The 16,650-nt window shown below is 43.9% G+C and overlaps 1 protein-coding gene and 2 long non-coding RNA genes across 7 annotated transcripts in view; 1 reads left to right on the top strand and 2 right to left on the bottom strand.

The window, feature by feature from the left end:
- Positions 1–12,284, bottom strand: part of LOC309698934 — a 22,056-nt gene extending 9,772 nt beyond the window's left edge. For both annotated transcript variants that reach the window (XR_014274218.1, XR_014274219.1), the window contains exon 1: positions 12,223–12,284. This is a non-coding gene — a long non-coding RNA (uncharacterized lncRNA). The remainder of the gene's footprint in view (positions 1–12,222) is intronic.
- LOC309698933 lies at positions 102–8,636 on the bottom strand. Of its 2 annotated transcripts, XR_014274217.1 has the most exons (4): positions 7,889–8,636; positions 3,598–5,401; positions 3,392–3,440; positions 102–1,694 (listed from the first exon to the last, which is right to left on the bottom strand). It is a non-coding gene; the product is annotated as an uncharacterized lncRNA (long non-coding RNA). The 2 variants fall into 2 exon arrangements; XR_014274216.1 differs by having other exon boundaries at positions 102–3,440.
- On the top strand, positions 12,116–16,650 carry LOC309698926 (tyrosyl-DNA phosphodiesterase 2-like). Of its 3 annotated transcripts, none has more exons than XM_082521684.1 (7): positions 12,116–12,326; positions 14,248–14,330; positions 14,420–14,629; positions 14,733–14,824; positions 15,700–15,818; positions 15,909–16,079; positions 16,166–16,650. In XM_082521684.1, exons 2-7 carry the CDS (start codon positions 14,278–14,280, stop codon positions 16,445–16,447), a joined length of 927 nt encoding a protein of 308 aa, XP_082377810.1. In that variant the 5' UTR covers positions 12,116–12,326; positions 14,248–14,277; the 3' UTR covers positions 16,448–16,650. The 3 variants fall into 3 exon arrangements, with proteins under 3 accessions (XP_082377810.1, XP_082377811.1, XP_082377812.1); XM_082521685.1 differs by lacking the exon at positions 12,116–12,326 and adding an exon at positions 12,333–12,726; XM_082521686.1 differs by lacking the exon at positions 12,116–12,326 and adding an exon at positions 12,333–12,735.

Below are 16,650 nucleotides of genomic sequence, written 5' to 3'. Positions count from 1 at the left end.
AAGCAGATTCTGATGTAGGAAAGGTTTCATTTGTTTAGCAGGTGTTGAAATCTCCCAATTCTTTGAATCTTTGGGCTGAAGGAAGGACAATACTCGGTGTATCAATGCTCAATCAACAATCATTTATTTCCATACAATTCAACAGTCAGAGCATTACAACGTCCGGACGGGAGAGATGCTACCAGAGGGTCAGGCACATGTCTCTAAATGGTGACGGGTTGCTCAGCTTTTTATAGTCTCTAGTGGCCCCCAGCTAGTCGTAAAAGCCAAAACATCACATTTTTTCTCTGTTACAGCGCCTAAGTTATGACCTCGGCAGTTGTTTCTCTGCTTTCTGTAAGGTGGGGGTGTGGAATGTGGTCTATCTATCTCCCCTGTCTTTAGACACAGAGTCTCCTGCTTACAACCTTCTCTTCATGATTCAACAATTAAGCATGTCAAGAAAACAGTGTAACACATTCCCAGCAGATCAAGGATACAGAGTGATGCACATTTATCTAATGAACTAATATGTGAATATGTTCTGTTAACTCAAAAGTATAATGAGAACTAAACTACATACAGCTCACACACTCTATATTAAAGGGTATAATGTGATCTACAGCAGTATTCTAATTCAACTACTTTGATTACATATATAAGGTAACATATAATAACAGAATAATCTAATAATTCCCCCTTTTGATCTCTGAAAGAGATCACTTACAACATGCACTCCAGGGTCGCAAGGTCCAAGTTTTCTTGATCCTGAGGCCCTCTGTCCCCCTTTAACGGGTGGACCATATGTGGGATGACCTCTGTGTTCACGCAGTTCAGATGCAAGCAAAGTTAGATTTACAACCATAACAGCAGTTACAGATGACTCTCCCATCACTCCCCAATTCTCCCACAGCTTTATTTTGGTGCTCCAGTTTTCCACTCCCATTTTAATGCCACCTTATACCTTTCAAATGTACTTAGACTAGAACCTCTGTCTAAGGAGCTTTTAACCTTTATTTTTATTGCTGCAGCTACCAGTGTCTTCCAGTTGGGTGATTCTCAGCTTCTTTCTTCGACCTCCGGGGTTAGACCACCCTTTAGTCATTGCACAGTTCTGGGGATTATTCTGCCCCGATTTCAAACAAGGATCTGTGTGTTTTGGGTTCACCGGCGTGTCCCCCTTTTTGCCAAGAGCCTCTCGAACCTCGTTGGTCTGGTGTTCCTGGTTTTCGCCAACCCCTTCATGGTTATTGCTGTGTTTGTGGGATCCATCTTCTCCAGGAGCCCAAACGTCATGACACTTGACCCCAGTTGCTGTCTCGGCTGTCCCTACATCTGTCTCTGCTGTGAAGGGTCCTCACATCTCCGTGTCCCCGTCTGGTGTCTGTTCCTTTCTCTGCAAGAGACAGAAAACCAAAACACCTCTCTCCCTAGCCTTGATAATCTAATATTGTTATCCATTGTTGTTCTAATGATTCAAATTTGGTTTAAAATATTATGTTCAGGACCTATTCTAATCATAATCTATGTGTGTGTAAAAGAAATCAAAAATTAGTGAACCCTTTCTAAGTCTAACACATTATAAGCTTAAGTTTTACCATAGCTAAATTATTAAACACAGAAATAACGTCATAAGATGTTCATAAAACCATTGTTTGATGCTCGGACTCAACTTCCCCCTTTTTGACACACTCCCATGTGTCAATTCATTGGAGCTAGACAATTAAAAGAGAAGGTTAGTGACATCATATCTGGTAACTGGTCCATCCAGAGCTGTAACATTTTGAAATGTACATACAACAAGCCAAACCACACCTTGGTCACACCAACCCTTTTCTGCCCCGAAGATGTCCAATGCCATCCTAGTATGGACTGTCAAAAGTGGCTTTAACGCTGACTATCCTGACAATCCATTTTATAACGTTTCCTGGTCAGATTTGCCAATCTCTGCACCAGGGTTTTAAACTTTTCGCCATTTCCATTAGTTGTTATTTTTATTTAGTTTCGACTCCAGATTTTCAATTTTTACCAGTTGTAATTAGTTTTTACCAATTCTTTGCTAGTTTAGTGTAGTTTTTATTTTCTGAAAATCCTTAGTTTCAATTTAGTTTTATTTGTGTTTTGCAAAAATTAAGTGTAACAAAATCCCAGTTCCATCATATCAGTCATGCTCTTCTGGTTATCCTTGGGTGTTGAGACTAATAACTATTAACTCTTGCCGCACCGTGTGGTCCTAATTTTGGTTGGAGTGAATTGATAACCTTTTGAAGGCGATTGTTTCACACCTTTATTTAGATGTCCCAGTCCTGTTGTCTCGGGATACATCACGCTGCCTTATCTGGGGTTAGCTGTTTTCTGGGGATGCGGGTTGAGTGGGTGAGCTCTTCAAGGAGGGGGAGTGTGCTCCCCCTGATGAGGTCTTCTAGGTAAGCTAGGTTAACCTTCTTGTGTGGGCTTTTCAAGTGCACTTTAAGGTTAGTGGGACTTTTAGTTTTATAAATGTCCCTCATGACCCCCTGATGACCCAGTATTTCATTTTTGCACACTGTAGTACACATTTTAGTTTTTGCTTGTAGCTCGCATACTCTACTTGCCACTCCTCTAATTCCTGATGTTTCTTAGAGAGGGCAACAGTACCTTTAAAATTATATCACATGTGTGGGGGTGTGGCCTTGCCAATTGTTTTGCCCACCTTTTCAAAATGGCTGGCGTGCCCACAAGCACATTTCATGGAAAAAGAAAGGTAATCTTGATATTTACATTTAAAATGTTTTGTTAAACTCAGATTTTTATTTTATTCTTTTTGCAAGTACCCCTCCTCGGTGGCGAGAAACTGTTGGTGTGGTCAAGTGGGTGCTCTAGAAACAAACGCTCAGGACAGAACAGTTATCAGTCATGTACTTCCTACAAATTTTGCATATGTTTTATTCCATATTGATCCTCTGAGTGTAATGGTACATTTTAATTTGAATTTATCCAAACTAAACACAATATTTTCTTTATTTACTTTGCTCTTGTTCTTTTGCAGTACCACATCCTATCAAATGTCCCTGTCGATTATATTCTACATTTAATAACTTACTATTTCAAGTGAGAACCTAAATCATGTGGACCAATGTTTATTATTGCATATCTCTATTCTGAATGTGGCCAGTCATTCATAGGTATTGTTCAATTTTGGCGATTTTCCTCTATAAAATTTAATTGACTTTTTACAGTGGCCTGCTATGGTTAATAGTAACATATTCCAGTCATGAGTGGTATAAAAAGTCTTCTCCACTGTAGCATTTGGCATTCCCAATAATATAACATGATACCTTACTCAAAACACAGCTAATATAGCACAGTTTTCTTAATGCAAACATCGGTAACTCAAAATCAGCAACCACAGTGTTAAGTCTGTAGTTCATACTTATGTGAAGCTAGAGTCTCCTCCTCCAGTCTCTCTTATCCTCCTGCTCCTGAAAAAACAAAACAAAACAAAGCGAAGCATCCACCCTTCTCTTGTCGGCTGGGTGAATTGTTTATTGGCATTTACTAATCCTAAAGTGGGTGCAGTCATTGTCTCAGTATCAAGTCAGTCAAAGCTTTTAGTCGTCAGTCCATTCACATGCATACCTCCATACACATTCATACCAGATGTTGCTGATAATGGAGTCTCACGCGCAACCTATTCGAGCATCCATCACCAGCAAGATGACGTCATCATTTTAAAGGAAAACAATTCCTTGTTGTTTTTTGGGCCGGATTGACTCGGTGCAATCCTTTTAGATCAGTGTTCCCTATAAGTGAATTTCTCCCAAGCCAATTACAATCATGGAGAAGCACACTTTGCAACTGTTTACAGTAATAATATTTTATAGCGCTTTAAATTTCAATCTTTCAGGCCTTGTTTAAAGAGCTGATTGTTAAATCATGAACTCACAAAATATCAACATATCACCACCGGTGGATCACACCTCTCAGATGTTTTTTCTCCAGTGCACTGTAACAAAAACGAAAACAGACATAACCAACAAAATACTACTAAAATAACACAAATTAGGGCCCGTTGCAGACATGTCCAAGCATAAAACTATCCCTCTCTCGCTTACGAGAAAGAACACAAGCCAAAGCTTACTGATAAAATCAAGCTAGCGCTAAACAAAACCAAACAATCAACCAGAAATTCACAGGAACATTTTGCTTCCTGCCGGGACAATATTGTGTGGGAATGAGAACCTCAGGTGCCGTAACACCTTTTGTTCCTCCTTGAATTAAAACTCAATCCCAGAAAATGCCGTACTCCAACCTAAACTTACACTATTAATTCATCATTTTCACTCTGTGCCACTGTTCCTCATCAGGGCTGTGTGAAGCACAGCAAAGAATTCAGTCAAGGCCTTGAGCCATAAACAGACATCACGCACAGACATTGTTTTCATAACCAAACCGTTTTAGAGCTTATTCCTAAAATCTACATAAATGCCTTCTAGGTGACATATAACACATTCTAAGTAATCAATGGCCCCTCATAAAAATTATGCATTGGGATGTTTGTGTGCAGCATTTTGCATATCAGCATAAGCAAAGCATTCTTCATTGCATCAGCGTGTGTATATGTGTGTGTGTGTCATTTCTCACTCACTCAACGAGTGCACGTGTTCATGTGTGTATTTCACTTCATTCTGAATCTGTGTGTTTGGAGACGTGTGTGTGTGTGTGTGTGTGTGTGTGTGTGTGTGTGTGTGTGTGTGTGTGGGTGTGTGTGTGTGTGTGTTTGTTTCTCTTCATTCTGAGTCAGTGCATGTAGATGTGTGTGTTTGTGTTCATCACTTTCCTGTTCTGGTGTTCTGGGTAAACCACGGCCTGAAGCATGCCCTGGGGTCCTGCCCCCCTCCTTTTTCAGTTTGTTTGCGACCATTGCTGCTGCTGCTGCCCAAAGTTCTGTCCGTCCTGGTTCTGACCCCAATTGGGGCAGTCCTTTCTCCAGTGTCGATGTTCACCGCAGGTGAAACCTGCATCTTCTTCTGTGTTTTTGTCCATTCTGAGGTGCCTTCTGTCCTCAGTTACTCCTCTTGTCTCGGTCACGCCCTTTTTGCCGCCCGATCATCCGTGTTGGTCCATCACTGTCCTGCACAGTGTGAATGCAAAGTTATCAAGGTCAGCATTCTTTCGCTCGGCCTTACTTTTCATTCGGGCTTGGCGGGCGTCTCGTCACAGCTCTGTCAGCTGACGCAGTCTGGGAATTTTCCCCCGTGTAGTGAAACGGGCCTTAGGTTTAGTGCTCTCCGTTTCGGCTGCCTGAGATCACATTCCTGCAGGTCTGTTGACATTCTCAGGTCGTTGTTGTGGGTCCAGCTGTTGCAGCATTTGGTCAGTGTCACGTATGGGGGAGAGCAGGAGTCCAGTCAGCCTCGGCTTTCAGGGCCGGCAAAGCAGCCTGTAATTAAATATGTATAGAAAAAACAAAAACAAAACAAAAACAAACAAAAAACAAAAACAAAAACAAACGAACAGGAAAATGATGTTGTGTTGGCTGTGTTATTCAGAGGGGAGACAATGGGGCCAGGCCCTGTGTCAGCCTTCTCTCCCCCTTTTTTTTGTTTTTTGTCTCCCGATATAATCAACTCCTAACCCACCAAGTTGACAGGACAACACCGGTATATGTTAAAATTCTTAAGATCATGGTTAAAAGCCCAAAAAAGGAACTTTCTTTCATTCAGTAATCACTTTTATTAATCAATCAACAGAAAACATGTCACAATTTGAATCTTTTAACCACTAAATTTGTTGTGTCTTGCCTGGTTGGTTAGACCAGTGTTCCTTTTTTTTTTTTTAGTTAAATTGTTGTCCTGCAACCCAGAGGGTTTCTTTGTCAGTAATGTATAAACTTCATCATTTAAGTATGTTAATTTTTCTTTAACCTTGCTGGAAAATCTTCACGTGTTCATGAGTGTAAGCTGTTTCTTCATTGCGTGTATGTGCATTTGTATAAAAGCAGGTTAATTTTATCTTTTCTCAAACTAGGCGTTACCTTAAAAGGAGCCTTTCTCTCAGATTTCTCTGCTTGTGTGTGTTTTTGTTTCACCTTTTTGTTGTGATGCTCCGGACGCCTTCCCAACCTCCACAAGTCCGTTGGCCCCAATTTTATGTGCTAAAACGTCTCTTAATTTCTCCTCTAATTCTCTCCTCGCTGCTGTCTTTTTCACAGCTGCTGATTCGTGCTGGGTGTGGTTCCCATTACCTATAATTTTGCTTCGGCCGCTGTGCTTGTGGGGGCAGTTGGTCCAGGTCCGCAGCTTCCTGTATTAACACACTAAGAGATTTATTTTAATTTCATTTTCATCACTTTTAAACCGATAAGCAGGCAACCCGCCTACCTTGACAGCGTAAACTGTACGCCAGTCTCCCAACACATTCCTCTCTCTACTCCTCCATAATTCTCCACTGCACACCTCTTACTATCTCTCCTTTTTATTTTTATTACACCACAGAGTAATACACCCAATTATGCCCGTCTATCTCCATGTGGCTCCAAATTCCCTCTTTATTTTAATTTCACACTCGTCAGGGGACAGGCACACAACAATTTCAACCACTGAAACGAGGAATTCAACCTTTTTATATTTCTTTACTAATCTAGACTCAACGTTTGTTCGCAAAATGTGTCTTGTTCTAGTCCGGAAATAAATGTGAACCCGTGATTACACGGCCGTTCCAGTGTTATTTCCGTAGCTATGCGGGGGCCCTCACCTCCCCAAGTCACCACCTCGGCACCCGGACGACGCCGGTCCTGGCCACGCGTCCACGGACAGGAGGGTCGCCACTCCTAGGGCAAAGTTCCACAGGTACACTAGGCATCAACCTTTGATCCTAAAATGTGTATTTGCTCTAATGTCCTCCTAATCAAACACATCAACCGTCACTGTCACTGTGTTCAGACTTCACACACACAAAAAGCACACTCAGCGCGCGCCTCACCCACAGCCAGAGCGTGCCTTACACACACAGCGCGTTTCACCATCAGTGAGACACACAGAGAGCGCTCCTCATCAGCAGAAATTTGCACAGAAACCTCTGAGCTCAACTATTAGATCTTCTGAAGCACACTGCACCATAGACCAAAATACCCCTTTCTCTGCGCTTATGACCGCCACAACGGGGCAAAGTCGCATCATAAAAGTGATGCTTGCATCCCCGAAGTTATACCCGACATCATAAACCAGGTTTTGCTCTATGTACTTCTTGGCAAGTAAAATTTTACTTTGTTTTATGACCGCAGCCCTTAAAAAAAAAAACTCGACTGACGCCACAAACCACCGTCAAGCCTCTGTTCAATGTACTAAAATTAGCACCAACCACTACTGCACTTCACGGCCGCACCACCGGAACACGGCCGTATCATAAACCAAACCTACGGACGTGTTTCGCTCTCGCGTTGCCAGCGTTCAACCGCACCGTGAAGCCAGCATCTGCTTTTCCTTAAATCAACTTCTATTTCATAGCCGGCAAGAGCCAGGACGTAACCGACACCATAAACAAACTTCAAACCTCGACTTCAATGTACTGAACTAATGGCCGCGTCTTCAGAATAAATTCTAATTTATTATTGCTACAGAAGCCAGTATTAGACAAAATTAAATGTGGAAGGTAAAGTGGCTGCAACTAGTCCAACGTAGTATGTTATTAGTATCTCGGTAGAAGCAGATTACTGCAACTAGTCCAACGTAGTATGTTATTAGTATCTCGGTAGAAGCAGTTTATTTAACACACTGGAATTCAGCCTCAACTTATGTTGTTAGTATCTTGCGCCAAAAACCAGACACCGACAAATTTACTGTGAAAATACATGTGACTCAGCGAACAGATTAATTTGGAAAGCCCAATATGCACATTTGGTATTTATAATACAACAGGCTGTGCTTACCTTTTTATTTTTGGACCGGTCCTCTGTTCACCTCGCCTCACGATCTCACCAAAGGTCAAATCTGCACCTCCTCAGCACACCAAAGATCCGGGTCACACGGCACCAAGTTGTTGAATTCTCCCAATTCTTTGAATCTTTGGGCTGAAGGAAGGACAATACTCGGTGTATCAATGCTCAATCAACAATCATTTATTTCCATACAATTCAACAGTCAGAGCATTACAACGTCCGGACGGGAGAGATGCTACCAGAGGGTCAGGCACATGTCTCTAAATGGTGACGGGTTGCTCAGCTTTTTATAGTCTCTAGTGGCCCCCAGCTAGTCGTAAAAGCCAAAACATCACATTTTTTCTCTGTTACAGCGCCTAAGTTATGACCTCGGCAGTTGTTTCTCTGCTTTCTGTAAGGTGGGGGTGTGGAATGTGGTCTATCTATCTCCCCTGTCTTTAGACACAGAGTCTCCTGCTTACAACCTTCTCTTCATGATTCAACAATTAAGCATGTCAAGAAAACAGTGTAACACATTCCCAGCAGATCAAGGATACAGAGTGATGCACATTTATCTAATGAACTAATATGTGAATATGTTCTGTTAACTCAAAAGTATAATGAGAACTAAACTACATACAGCTCACACACTCTATATTAAAGGGTATAATGTGATCTACAGCAGTATTCTAATTCAACTACTTTGATTACATATATAAGGTAACATATAATAACAGAATAATCTAATACAGGCCACTGATACCTCCTCAGAAGAATCTGAAAAGGAGACGGAACAAGAACCCAACATGCCTCCACGGAAGAGGCCCCATGATACTGGGAAGCCCAGCCAGAGCCAGACGGCAAAAGACGGCACCGTGTGGGTTGAAGAGGACATTGGAATGCCCAGTGCAGTAGCAAATCGGTCGTGCTTCACTGCACAAGCTGGACCCACAAAGTCTGCTAAGGTTTGTCACTGCCATATTACATATGATATTTATATAAACCCATTTAGAGTGAGGTCCATGTAAATTTACCATTCTCTATTTGTTTATCTTCTGACAACGTAAGATTACAAGTGTGCTCCAAAGCTTCCTTTGCCTGTTAGACGTGTGAATGCTGCAGACCATCAGGGAGTGTACGGTCCATCAAGCCCACAGAACAGAGCTGGACTGGAATTTGTCAGTTCATGAACTGATGGCATTCATTTCAATCCTGTTTGTAAGAGCAATCATGTGTCCTGTTGGTGCCATTGTGGATTGCTGGTCATAAAGATTTCTGGTGCCAGTAATCAAAGAGACAATGCCCCGAGATAGATTAATTTCAATTATGCAACACCTTCGATTTGATGACAAGGACACGCAGGCAGAACAGGTGAAAACAGATAAATTTGCGGCGATCTCCGACATCTGGACACGCTTCAACAAGAACTGTGCTAAGAGTTTCACTCCAGGAGAACACATGACCATAGATGAACAGCTGTTCCCTACCAAGGTTCGTTGTCCATTCACACAGTATATCGCAACCAAGCCAGACAAATTTGGGATCAAGTTCTCAATGGCCGTGGACTTGGACATCAAATATGTCTGCAGTGCGTCTCCTTACTTGGGAAAAGACCCCAGTCGTCAGAAGGGAGAGAGGCTGGCAGAGAACGTGGTCATGAAACTGATGGAGCCGTTTTTGGATGATGGGAGAAACGTCACAACAGACAATTTCTTTACTTCACTGTCACTGTCGCACAGACTGCTGCAGCGCAAAACGCCGTTATGGGGCACGGTGAATAAAGTCTGGCGTGAACTTCCTCAACTTGTGTGGATGTATTCCGTAAGAGCAGCAACACGCAGGTGGTCAGTAGCGGTTTTCTACAATATGCTGGACCTGGCGGCGGGGAATGCCTACATTTTGTACAAGGCATGTACAGGGTGGACAGGCAAAAGAAGATTGTTTCTGAGTCTTCTAGCTCAGGAACTTCATTGCCGATTCATGTACTGGACTATAACGGACTATAAACGACCAGCTTCTTCAATGATGAATGGCGATGCTTCACTGGCTGATGAGCTGAACACGTTTTATGCTCGCTTCGACGCCGCAGCAATTAAAACAACAAACGGCTGCGCGCGCTCGGAGTGCACCAGTGAAGAAAATGCATTCGTCATCACAGAGCATGCCGTGAGGAACACCTTCAGGAGGGTGAACACCAGGAAGGCAGCAGGACCAGATGCAATCCCTGGCCGGGTCCTTAGAGCCTGCGCTGATCAACTAGCACCGGTGTTCACGGAGATCTTCAACCTCTCCCTGGCCCAAGCTGTGGTTCCCACGTGCTTCAAACAGTCCATTATTGTCCCTGTTCCAAAGAAACAACAGCCCGCTTGCCACAATGACTACCGTCCAGTAGCACTGACTTCAACTGTGATGAAGTGTTTTGAAAGACTGATGAGAGATCACATCACTTCTTCACTTCCTCCCACCATCGACTCACTTCAGTTTGCTTACCGGACTAATCGTTCCACAGACGATGCCATATCTCACCTGCTCCACACATCCCTGAGTCACCTGGACACTGGCAGAGGGAATTATGTTAGGATGCTGTTCGTGGACTACAGTTCAGCATTCAACACAATAATTCCCTCTAAGCTTTTCACCAAGTTGACGGATCTAGGACTCAGCTCATCACTGTGTCAGTGGATCCTCAACTTCCTCACAGACAGACCCCAATCAGTGAGGGTAGGAAAACAAGTCTCCCCCTCCATCTCACTCAGCACTGGAGTGCCTCAGGGCTGTGTTTTAAGCCCCCTGCTGTACTCACTGTACACTTATGACTGTGTAGCCACATCAGACACCACCTCCATTGTCAAGTTTGCTGACGACACTGCTGTTGTGGGCCTGATCTCCGACAACATCGAGGCGGCCTACCTGGAGGAGATTAGGAACCTGGAGACCTGGTGCCAGGAGAATAACCTCCTCCTAAACGTCAGCAAGACTAAGGAGCTGATCGTGGACTTCACTACAAAGCAGGCGAGGAATTACAAACCCCTCATCATCAGTGGCACGCCAGTGGAGAGAGTGGACAGTTTCCGATACCTGGCTGTCCACATCACTCAGGACCTGTCATGGTCCTGTCACATCAACACCCTGGTTAAGAAAGCCCGTCAGCATCTCTTCTTCCTCAGAAGACTTAGAGACTTCCATCTGCCACTGAAGGTGCTCAAGAACTTCTACTCCAGCACCATCGAGAGCGTCCTGACGTCAAACATCTGCACCTGGTTTGGGAACAGCACCAAGCAGGACAGACGAGATCTGCAAAGGGTGGTGCGCTCGGCAGAACGCATCATTCATTCAGAGCTCCCTGACCTGCTGTCCATCTACACCAAGCGGTGCAAGTCCAAAGCTAGGAAGATTATGATGGACCTCTCCCATCCCAACAATGGACTCTTCTCACTGTTGAGGTCTGGGAAGCGCTTCCGCTCCCTTAAGGCCAAAACAGAGAGAATGAAGAGGAGCTTCTTCCCCCAGGCTATTCGGGGCCTGAACCAGGTGTAGGACTGGACTCTCCCAAACACGTCACTATAAGACTGGACTCTCACACACGTCACCACGCGCACCACCACACATTTCCTATAATCCTATAATTCCTATAATTTATAATCCTTATCTTTATAATCTCTTCTGCTATTTGCACATTCTTTACTGTAAATTCCTAAGTTAATTTGTAAATTTTTGTAGTAAATTGTAAATATTGTAAAACTTTTCTTCTGTCATTTAATGGTCGGGCATTGTACAGCTACAAGCATTTCACCCCCATGTCATACTGTGTATGGTTGTGTGTGTGTGACAAATAAAATTTGAATTTGAATTTGAAATTTGAATTTGAATGTAGCACAAGGAAATATTAGCTCAGATGCAGGCTGCTGAAGCTGCTGCAGCTGCTGTGCCAGGGAATGTAAAGACAACGCAGTGCCAGTGGAATTTACGCAAATTTGCGCAGGGCTAGTAAATCTAGTAGTAGGGACTCGCACCAGGGAAAAAAAGGCTCAGTAATTCTAGTGTTAAGGTGTGAAACAGCTGTGTACTGCCTTTTGTTCCTGGAGAAGGTATTTAACTGAGAGCCATGCTAGGCTCAGGGAGACTCTGCTGACCGTCTGTCCCGCAGTCATGCAGGGACTTCATCAAGCTTGGTTGTCTGTTCTTTGTGTGTTTGATTAAAGAATGTTAGCTACCGCTCACCGCTCGTCAGGCTTTATTTAAATGGAAAACTTCCACAACAAAATGGCGTTGTCGACATGATAGTCCATGTGGTCGCTGAACAACGGTTTCATGGAGGGGCTGATCACCCCTGAGGGAAAAGGTACCTTTGTCCTACCAGCTGTTGAAGCGAAGGAAATGGAAGAGTCACAGAACCGTGTGTTTCAGTCACCACCGAGACCATCAACTTTGAGGGGACTCCTGCAGATGGGTGAGTTGTAGCTAACTTTGTATACAGTCATGAGGAGTTTTTTGTCTGGCCAAGCCGTGAAGTGCTTGCTGCTCCGGAGTTTGAGTCTCCGGGAGGAAAATCCTGGGGTTCGAGTCCCCAGGCTTGTGTTCGGTTCCGGTGTTGTGCAAAGAAAAGCAATCGTCTGCCAGAAAGTAATTGCAAAAACACCGGTCCATCACAGGGAACGGTGGTTCGAGTCCACTGTTGATAACGTCTGCACAATACAGTGTGCGGAGTGACGGTATTTTAGCACTTTTCTGCCGAGAAGGGAAGAAGGCCATTGCAGGGGACGCTCTGAATGTAAATATGGGATCTAGATCCAGTAGCGGCGGATGTTTCACCCAGCGGCCAGAGATAAAACTCAATATTTGACTGTATGGTAAGAAATGTGAGTGCAAGTATGTTGTGAGATGAAAGAGAATGGTTGTGTGGGAAAAGTTGATGTGTGTGTAAAAACAGTGAAAAATGGGGTTAAAAATCTTGAAAATTGGGAACAAAAACAGGAAAAGAAAAAAAAGAGAGGAGTGTAGAAATGTGTGTAAAAGTTGCTTCCAACTAGCGGGAGAAGGTGGTACACCAGCTCCCCTAGGGTGGACACACACACATAAAATTAGCAGAATTGTCGATGAAAATAAGCAATAAAATAGGAAGAGGGTTTGGTGTTCTTCAACGTAGGGCAACTATAATCTCTCTGGGTTTTTAAGAAAGGGGAGTTCAGAACCAGAGAGGGGAGATGTGTTGTTTTAAGGAGGTTAAGGTGGTAAATCTGCAGCGCTCCTCCCCTGTCCGACCGGGCGACCTCATAGTCAATGTCCCCCACCTGCCATGTGACCACAGGGGCCCCTTGCCACTTGGCGAGCAGTTTAGAGCTGGAGGAAGGGAGTAATACAAGCACTTCGTCTCCCGGTGAAAATTGCCTGAGCCTAGCCGCTCTGTTGTACAGGGTTTGCTGACGTTGCTGGGCCTGGAGCAAATTCTCCCATGATAGCCTCCCAAACCTGTCCAACTTTGCTTTCAAGTCCAGCACGTATTGAATTTCATTCTTTGCGGGGCTCGACCCTTCCTCCCAGTTTTCCTTAATCAGGTCGAGTACCCCCCGCGGCTGCCTGCTGTACAGTACCTCAAAGGGAAAAAAACCCTGGGAAGCCTGGGGCACCTCCGGCACTGCACAAACAAAGAAAGAGGAGTGTCCACTGTGAGCGACCATCTTTGAACAGAGGCGGTGGTTTACGACACCAACTGTCTGCCATCTATAATCCAGTTTTGAGATCCCTTCCCAGACGCCTTAACGCCCACTCACATCCTGGGCCATCTGACCTCAGGAATTCGCATGATAAGGTGGGGCCAGGTTTCACAATGAACTCACCCGAAACTCTGGCTGATTGGGACCCACGCCCAGTTTCCCACCTTGGCTCAGGCGATTAGAGGATCATCAGGGGGTCCTTTTGTCCCTCTGTGGGGGGTCACTCCCACTAGGTTTATATCTGGGACTCTCCACCATTTGACCTTAGAACTGAAGAAGCTTCTCAGATGAGAGGTGAAACATCTTCAAGTAACTTAAAGAAGTCCAGACGCTTTTCTTTGCAAGCTCCTTTGACATAAGAAAGGTTTCTCTCATTAACACAGTTCTGCACACCTGCTCCTTCCCGCCTCCACGCCGCCCCGCGAGCTCATTGCGTCACCCCTCCTCTGCCAAAGACCACGCCCCCGCCACATACCTTGATAGAATGGGTGGAGCAAGAACTTGTCAACATACTATGAACCATATTTGTTTGCAACCATGGACACAAGTACACAAATAAACATACTGAGAAACTGCCTGGGTGTATTTGCAGCCAAGCCCTTTTTCAGTTATAGTAAATGAATAGAAAGCAAAACCTTCTTGTCACTTTTCTTTCAGAGAGCCTTGAACTAGTTTGTTGAAGCTGACATGGAGAGCGACTCTGAAACACACAGTGGTGAAGATACTACTCCAGATGACTGGTAAGTCTGCTGTCTGTTCTCCTACATATGGTAAAGTTCACCTATGATTCTTTGTGTTTGAGCTGACTGACTGTGTGAAAAATTTGCAGGATGGAATTGGCTGATGACAGTCCTGATGGAAGTCCTGCTTACATTCCGGCCGACACTCCAGGTGCCAGTCCAGCCAACAGTCCTGCTGCCACACAGAAACCCTCAGAAAAAGAGGATTTTAAACTGTCCCTAATCACCTGGAACGTGGACGGGATTAATGGGGAAAAACGTCCAGAGCGTGCCAGAGGCCTGGTTAAATATTTAAACTTGTAAGCACATACTACACTTTTAGGCATCATTTACGGGAAATGTTGCTAAAGGCTGCATATATGTGAGAGTTAATATTATAAAAGATAATGTTTGTAAATGCAGATACAAACCTGATGTGGTGTTCCTGCAGGAGCTCATTCCCCCTTATGTCCAGTTCTTGAAGAAACGGTTTGCGAGCTACCTGATGATTGAAGGTACAGTATGTCAGATACAGGTAGGAAAAGTCCATGTATGAATGATCAAATGGTGATTAATGGCTGAATGCAGTTGAACTGCTTTGGCTTCACGTAGTGTCACACATGAGGAGAGCTGTTAGGGACTTTAGTTAATATTATTAACATCTGTGTTGTCAAAGGAGCTTGCAAAGAAAACATCTGTGTTCTTCCTTCACTGTTTTTTTAAACCTGACTGTTGTACCAACACTACAAGATTATTACACAGGCCATGGATACACTTTGGAGAAGCTCAGCTGTTTGAGCCTGTTTTGGTTTTCCTGGTTTTCTCTCACATCCAGCACATACTGTATGTAATTCAATTCAATTTCATTTATACGGCTCCGAATATCAACAACAGTCGCCTCAAGGCGCTTTATATTGTAAGGTAGTTTCTTGTTTTCTCTCACATCCAACATACTGTATGTATTGTTACTATGATTCTGCATTTTCAAAGAATAAATTTGAAATTGGAGAAGCTAGGTAAATCCTGGGTGTCAACGCTCAGGCTATAAACACTTGAATTTCGTGTCTTTTGTCTAGAAGTAGTAACTCTAGTAAGTCAGACGTCAGGCTGCTTGAAGGGGGAGGAGCCATAACAGCTTGTTTCAGACAGTTTTGAGTAATGAATCATTCAAAGCTGTCCTAGTAGAGATATAAAACAAACACATGGAGCTGGAGATGAGTGGAATAAATCCCACTATAAGCCCACTATCATAGCAGCAGTGTATTCACTGTGATATTGTGTGCTTTCAGTTATTATGTGCAATCTAGCCCATGATCACCTGACAAAGGATTTCCTTTGAAGGTCTTTGCCTTTAAAAGTCTCCAACTTCCTCCTGACTTGTGTTGACCAGGTGCTGAGGAAGGTTACTTCACAGGGATGTTGCTGAAAAAGTCACGAGTCACATTTGTGGAGAGTGAGATAGTACCTTATCGTACAACTCAGATGAGGAGGAACCTGCTTGTTGCTCAGGTGTGTGCAAAATCATCTCTGATATTTTCTTTAGATGCATAAGCTCAGCTGAATGTGACGCTCAGGAACATTTTCCTTTGCAAAAATCAGGTGATCGTCGACGGCCAGAAGCTGTGCCTGATGACATCTCACTTTGAGAGCTTTAAGGCATGTTCTAAAGAGCGTATGAATCAGCTGCATGTGGTGAAGTGGAGGTTTAAACATGCACCTGATGATGTCACTGTTGTGTTTGGGGGAGACACAAACCTGAGGGATGCGGAGGTCAGACGCTGCTCCTTCCACTCACATACAGCCAGTAAACTTGTAACAAGTAATCACAGTAACTCTTTTCTCTGGACCCGTCTTAGGTACCCAAGGTGGGCCTGCCTGCAACTGTCTGTGATGTGTGGGAGCGACTGGGCAAGCAGGAGCACTGCCGCTACACGTGGGACACCACTACTAACACCAATCAGAATATTTCTACACCTGCTCGCTTCCGCTTTGACAGAATCTACCTCCGCCCGGCTATCAAACATGCAGTCCCTCGTCTGGCCCCTGATCACATGGCCTTGGTGGGGCTGGAGAAGCTGGACTGTGGACGCTACACTAGTGATCACTGGGGAATCTACTGCACCTTCACAGCTGAATAGAACTACACAAAACAACCAAAACCATGACAGTTAAGCATTTTATTTTAGATCAGCCGCTCTTTAAATCACTGTAACACTATGCAGGAAGATGTTCTTATTGCCTGTAAATGATTTATCTTAATTTAATCAGTTCAGTTTAATTTATTCCTCTAATGTGTGTCTGCTTAAGTGTTTTATGTGGTTAAAATGACAAATTAAAATAT

The sequence above is a fragment of the Aulonocara stuartgranti genome, assembly GCF_965226115.1.
Source record: "Aulonocara stuartgranti genome assembly, chromosome: 22".
Classification (NCBI taxonomy): domain Eukaryota; kingdom Metazoa; phylum Chordata; class Actinopteri; order Cichliformes; family Cichlidae; genus Aulonocara; species Aulonocara stuartgranti.
This window is presented reverse-complemented; position numbering and strand designations above follow the sequence as displayed.